General features: G+C 38.9%; 1 protein-coding gene across 3 annotated transcripts in view; it reads right to left on the minus strand.

The window, feature by feature from the left end:
• Positions 1–6,557, minus strand: part of LOC107717097 (gamma-adducin-like) — a 15,923-nt gene extending 9,366 nt beyond the window's left edge. For 2 of the 3 annotated variants that reach the window (XM_016523749.1, XM_016523747.1), the window contains exons 1-2: positions 2,746–2,912; positions 1,521–1,765 (exon numbers count right to left, since the gene is read on the minus strand). In XM_016523749.1, the coding sequence (XP_016379235.1) occupies positions 1,521–1,742 (222 nt within the window). In that variant the 5' untranslated portion in view covers positions 1,743–1,765; positions 2,746–2,912. Of the gene's footprint in view, positions 1–1,520; positions 1,766–2,745; positions 2,913–6,390 lie in introns of those variants that run through there. The other variant, XM_016523748.1, reaches the window with a different exon arrangement.
• Positions 6,558–6,848: the final 291 nt, after the last annotated feature.

The raw sequence follows: 6,848 nt of genomic DNA on the forward strand, positions 1-6,848 counted from the left end.
ATTGGGACTAAACAGCTGTGTAGCCTTAAGAAAACCACTAATCAGTGAGGCTAATCGGAAAAAAAGGCTTCAATTTGCTAGGGAGCATAAAGATTGGACTCTGGAGCAATGGAAGAAGGTCATGTGGTCTGATGAGTCCAGATTTACCCTGTTCCAGAGTGATGGGCGCATCAGGGTAAGAAGAGAGGCGGATGAAGTGATGCACCCATCATGCCTAGTGCCTACCGTACAAGCCTCTGGGGGCAGTGCTATGATCTGGGGTTGCTGCAGACGGTCAGGTCTAGGTTCTAAGCTAGACGTTATGTGCCCAAAGAATGAGGTCAGCTGACTACCTGAATATACCTGAGTCCAGACCTTAACCCCATTGAGAATCTTTGGGATGTGCTGGAGAAGACTGCGCAGCGGTCTGACTCTCCCATCATCAATACAAGATCTTGGCGAAAAATGTATGCAACTCTGGACGGGAATAAATGTTGTGACATTGCAGAAGCTTATCGAAACGATGCCACGGCGAATGCGTGCCATAATCAAAGCTAAAGGCGGTCCAACTAAATATTAGAGTGTGTGACTTTTTTTGGACGGGCAATGTATTTTCTCATATATAGGACATTTCTGATTTGTTCATAGCTCATTCTTTCATAGTAATTAATAATCACTGAGAGCAAAACAGGCTTTAAGAGAAAAGTTCAGTAAATAGAACATCCAGTCATGTGTCTTTGGCGTGAAATAGTTCAGAGAAGTTGACATGCCCTGCAGTGAGAAATGCTATACTTAATCTAATAATATTTTAAACAGCATTTTATGCTTTTTATAATTGCAATGCATGCAGCTTTTATGGCCTCAAGCATGAATATTTGTACTCTAACATACAAATATGCCACACCAAAGGACCATTTAGTATAATCCACTCATGAAGAAAAAACAGTGAATAAAATGTTAAAAAATAAACATGCTGACCAGTCACAGAATAAGGAGACATATGCTTATGAACATTTTAACTTAAAATAGTGATGTTGATTTAAAAACAAAAACCATGGACATCACATCATTCAAATTTAATTTCAGTTGAATCTATGAACTTCAACCTCAAAGCCTCAGGGCTGCAAACTATGAAAGATTTTGCTGTGTATTAAGCCAAAACCAGGACATGAACGTCATGAAGTTTTGTTGATTATACAGCTTCAAATTTTGCATTTTATATGGATTTTAAAAATAGATGAAGCTATAATCAGATAAGAGACTGAGCTTCAGGCATCAGAAATGTGCCTCTAGAATTACGGCCCTCAAAGTACTGCTACAACATGATGCACAGTAATCACTTCGGGTTCTTTATTCAGTTCACCCACTCCCAGCATCTCTGATGATCTGTGCATGGTTACTAATGGCAACGGATCTCCACTTGTTGGTTGTTATGCAATCAAACGAGCGTGGGCTCCTCTTAAAATGCAAAGGGAGGGAGAGAGAGAAAGAGCATGCGAATTCTCACTTTGGTGCGAGGGTGTGTGGGAGTGACGTCTTACTGGACTCTGTAGAATCTGTGTGACTCTCTTTCTCTGCTCCATCATGTTGAAGTCCTGCCTCAGGTCAGGTGACATAGCGCTGCTCCTCAGAGCCTCAGGGGACTGGAGTTCTTCTGCGCTTTCGCTGTAGACCTTCTTCACATTAAGACTGGATGGGGGGCGGATGCGTAAACCGCCCTCTTCATCGCCTGAACTCATCTCAACACACTCACCCTCACTCATACATAAACACAACACACAACCTTCTGCTTCAGAGAGAGAGAGAGAGAGAGAGAGAGAGAGAGAGAGAGAAATAGAGGGGTGGGCTGAGTGTTTTTTTTTTAGATCCACTTGAAGCTGTGTTCACAATTGCTGCATGAATACAAAAAGGTCAGGGCACTTTGGATTACAAATGAATTGTCTAAACACACACATACAAATAAACACTCTCTCACACACCTGCATGTCTGCTCTCCAGCTGACATTCTATATAAGTCATGCATATCTGCACGCACCCCACAGAGAACAATTCACACCTTTAATGCCCCTCTTTCCACCCTGATAGCCCGAAATCACCCCAACACCCCCAACAGAAGTTTTATTTTGCACCTAAATTCAATTTGTTTGAATTCATATCTCTAAACCGTGTACAATTGTTTTGACTCTATACTTAATCTACATGTCTATGACGTTTCTAAGCATAAGCCAAGACTATAGAATCCCTTAAAGGGACTTTGATATAAGTAAACTAAAGTAAATGAACCCCCCTTCTATGTCAGGAAAAGTCTTTTTCGCAAAAAGAAAAAGAAAGAAGAAAAAAAATCGCGTCCTGAATCCACGATCCGAATAGGTTTGCAACAGAACTGCGCAAACATTAAATGCCCCGAAATGCTGTCTAGGTAGGCAGTTCAAAAGGTATTGATGCACTACGTTAATATTGTGTAGCTGCTGCATTATATAACTCAATATGAAATTTAAGCTGAGAACTAACTTCACATCCATAAAGAATATTGTGTAGCTGCTGCATTATATAACTCAATATGAAATTTAAGCTGAGAACTAACTTCACATCCATAAAGATTAGAATTCTTTAAAATCGAACATAGGCCTACTTATTTTCAATGCATTTAAAGATCACTTATAATTGGAAAAGTCGCGCAGTTCTTGCTTTGCAGTAGCACTTTATCAAAAATGTTGCGTTCATCCATCTAAACAAGTCATTGATTACATAAAGGAATATACTCACCTTTGTTGGTCTCAGTTTAAGTTTAATCCCAGAATTGCAGCGGGAAACATAATAACTAACAAAATAAATCAGCTTCAGCCAGGATAACTAACAACAGCACATCAGACGCATCCGAGTTTCTTCTCTCTGGAACCGTAGGACTGTGTTGCGAGTCCACGCACGGCCGTGAGCACGCAGCGAAAGCGCGTGGATGTGTGAGAACTGAGAAGTGTTTTGCGTGGGAACTTGGTGAGAGGATCACGTGACCAGTCCTGTCCGCCCACTAAACTCGCGCCTTGGCAGGACCACCACGACCTCCCCGAGCCTTATCTTTAAAATACACAGATAGAGTTTATACAAACGCGAAGATACGAGCCAGATGTTAGACATAAAACACACACATTTTATACAGCCCTGCTGAAGCGGGGTTGTTTGGCTTTATAGCAGTTTTACTATTAAACATTTATAAATAATGAACATGTAGGCCTATATATAATATATTCTATTGCCCATAAAAAGCTTGCTGAATGTATGTCGCACATATAAACTGACCCTGAGGCTTTTGGTTTTTATTTGTGAGCCTGTTTGCATTTGTCTGAGTGTAAGTAAAAATAATGCTATAAGGCTTTTAATGCATGTTTACTTCATAAACTTGTTGAATGACCTATGTTATTACTTTTTTAAATTACATGTCTTAAAAAGAACTTGGGTTATCCCCCATAACACAAGTTGGTTTAGCTCCAAACTCTCAGCTAGCACACTGAGCTAAAACTCCCAAGATAAGAATATAATAAGAAAACAAAGTCAAGTTGTAAAGTTGTCTCATTTTCATGATGTTTCTTACACTTTAAGCTTCACACAAATACACAATTTATAACACAGTACAAACCTTATCTATGTCAAAACAGCTCTGAACTTGAGTTTAGCCTCCTGGATCTGACATCTCTCATGACTGGTTCTGTTCTTTTTCATCCACCATACATTGTTCTCTCAGTTAATCATTTAACCCTGCACACGCCATTGTGCACTGTGTTAATATGAAGGAATTTTCTGTATTGATTTTTCAAAGGTGTTTTTCTTGTATTCTTAATTATGCATTGCAGTGCGGGTTAAAGGAAATGTCTGTAAACCTTAACCATTTTTCTACTGATTTTTTTATTTTCACAGGGTAGAACATAGAGTTAGTTATGGGAGTTACATGTAGTTATTAAAGTTTTTAGAAAACTTGCTTCAATTTGAATTAATAGTGTTTGTATCTTGTATACTACAACAACTCCTTTAGGATGATGGAGTTGGAAAGAAAGACTTGGCTGACATAAAAGTCAGTCCCATGTGCATATTGTTCCACCTCTGACCTTAAGCACAACTATGTTGTGTTCCATTACACTCATGACCTCTGTCCTAAACTCTTGTCATTAAGACAGGTTGGGGGTGCAGGTCCATATACTGTGTGTATATAATTTTTTTAATAGATCTGGAGGAGGGTGACTGCTTCTATGTCTTTGAGTTTCTAGATGTCACAGAATAGTACAAATAGGCTAACTGAAGTGGACATTTTAAAGACAGAAAAAAGCGAGTAAAAAGTCTCATGTCTCAAGTTAGGCACATCTGGCCAATTTCCCACGAGGATCTTGCATAACCGCATGGCTGTTTATTCTTGAGACATACACACAAACTGTTGACTCTAATCTTCCGATTCTGCCCTGTTCAATTCAGATGATCTGTTTTGGAGATGGTTTTATCATGATATCATATGACTGTAATTAAGCTCTGTTGGAACTGAAAATTACACTTTCTAATGTTGTTTTTGTGCAGTAGTTGAATAATTAAAGTATCATGCATTACAATACTTTGCATTTCAGTCTGTGGTATTTTAGTTAGTGCTTTTTTGGCAGGCGACATGATTGCTGGCATTTTAGAGGTTATTTATATTGGAAATTTCACCAGCTGTTTTTGTGTTGGCTTGCAGCTGACATGTTTGGTTGTAATTTCATGTGATACTGCACATGAGCAGCCTGTGACACATTTTAAGGCCATGTAAAATCAAAATGTGTTTTGTGGCTCACATAAAATCAAAGTTTCTGCATGTATCTTTAAAGTTTCAGCAGTGCTGTATTAATACCATGATTATAGTGTAGTAACCATGCTGTATTGTTAGTGAATATTATGTGTGCATGCTGCTGCATACAGTACAGTGAGCTTCTGCAGTGTCTCTCCCTTTACAATCCGCTCTCACCTCCGCCTACACTCACTCCATACAGCCTGACTCATGTTCATGTATTTGAGAGACAGAACAAGGGAGAGACAAAATACTAGATAGAGAAAATGTAATGTATTTTGAAATAGAGTGCAAGTGATCAACCTAGCATCTGCTTCTATATGCATGTCAGTAAGAAAAAGTAATTAATGCTTTGTTCTCAATCTCTGATTTTTCCTCTATTGTTCATATTCTATTGTAATTCTCTTTCTTCTGACAGTTATTCAAAATTCAGATGTAGAATAAAATGCTGACCTGAGATCAGCTCCAGCTGTTTACTGAATTGTTTTTATTGGAATAGAAAAAGAGTCTCCTCTCAGCATGGAGTCATGCTATTCTCTGGTGGATGTTTGTTGGACTACAGGGAAATAAGAGAATCTTGATGTCTTAGAACTACTGAATTTAAAGGGGTAGTTCACACACACACACACACACACACACACACACACACACATTATTAGTAGTGAGAGAGAGAAATAGAGGGGTGGGCTGAGTGTTTTTTTTTTAGATCCACTTGAAGCTGTGTTCACAATTGCTGCATGAATACAAAAAGGTCAGGGCACTTTGGATTACAAATGAATTGTCTAAACACACACATACAAATAAACACTCTCTCACACACCTGCATGTCTGCTCTCCAGCTGACATTCTATATAAGTCATGCATATCTGCACGCACCCCACAGAGAACAATTCACACCTTTAATGCCCCTCTTTCCACCCTGATAGCCCGAAATCACCCCAACACCCCCAACAGAAGTTTTATTTTGCACCTAAATTCAATTTGTTTGAATTCATATCTCTAAACCGTGTACAATTGTTTTGACTCTATACTTAATCTACATGTCTATGACGTTTCTAAGCATAAGCCAAGACTATAGAATCCCTTAAAGGGACTTTGATATAAGTAAACTAAAGTAAATGAACCCCCCTTCTATGTCAGGAAAAGTCTTTTTCGCAAAAAGAAAAAGAAAGAAGAAAAAAAATCGCGTCCTGAATCCACGATCCGAATAGGTTTGCAACAGAACTGCGCAAACATTAAATGCCCCGAAATGCTGTCTAGGTAGGCAGTTCAAAAGGTATTGATGCACTACGTTAATATTGTGTAGCTGCTGCATTATATAACTCAATATGAAATTTAAGCTGAGAACTAACTTCACATCCATAAAGAATATTGTGTAGCTGCTGCATTATATAACTCAATATGAAATTTAAGCTGAGAACTAACTTCACATCCATAAAGATTAGAATTCTTTAAAATCGAACATAGGCCTACTTATTTTCAATGCATTTAAAGATCACTTATAATTGGAAAAGTCGCGCAGTTCTTGCTTTGCAGTAGCACTTTATCAAAAATGTTGCGTTCATCCATCTAAACAAGTCATTGATTACATAAAGGAATATACTCACCTTTGTTGGTCTCAGTTTAAGTTTAATCCCAGAATTGCAGCGGGAAACATAATAACTAACAAAATAAATCAGCTTCAGCCAGGATAACTAACAACAGCACATCAGACGCATCCGAGTTTCTTCTCTCTGGAACCGTAGGACTGTGTTGCGAGTCCACGCACGGCCGTGAGCACGCAGCGAAAGCGCGTGGATGTGTGAGAACTGAGAAGTGTTTTGCGTGGGAACTTGGTGAGAGGATCACGTGACCAGTCCTGTCCGCCCACTAAACTCGCGCCTTGGCAGGACCACCACGACCTCCCCGAGCCTTATCTTTAAAATACACAGATAGAGTTTATACAAACGCGAAGATACGAGCCAGATGTTAGACATAAAACACACACATTTTATACAGCCCTGCTGAAGCTGGGTTGTTTGGCTTTATAGCAGTTTTACTATTAAACATTTATAAATAATGAACA

This window comes from Sinocyclocheilus rhinocerous, unplaced genomic scaffold, assembly GCF_001515625.1.
Source record: "Sinocyclocheilus rhinocerous isolate Xijiao unplaced genomic scaffold, SAMN03320098_v1.1 scaffold119, whole genome shotgun sequence".
NCBI lineage: Eukaryota > Metazoa > Chordata > Actinopteri > Cypriniformes > Cyprinidae > Sinocyclocheilus > Sinocyclocheilus rhinocerous.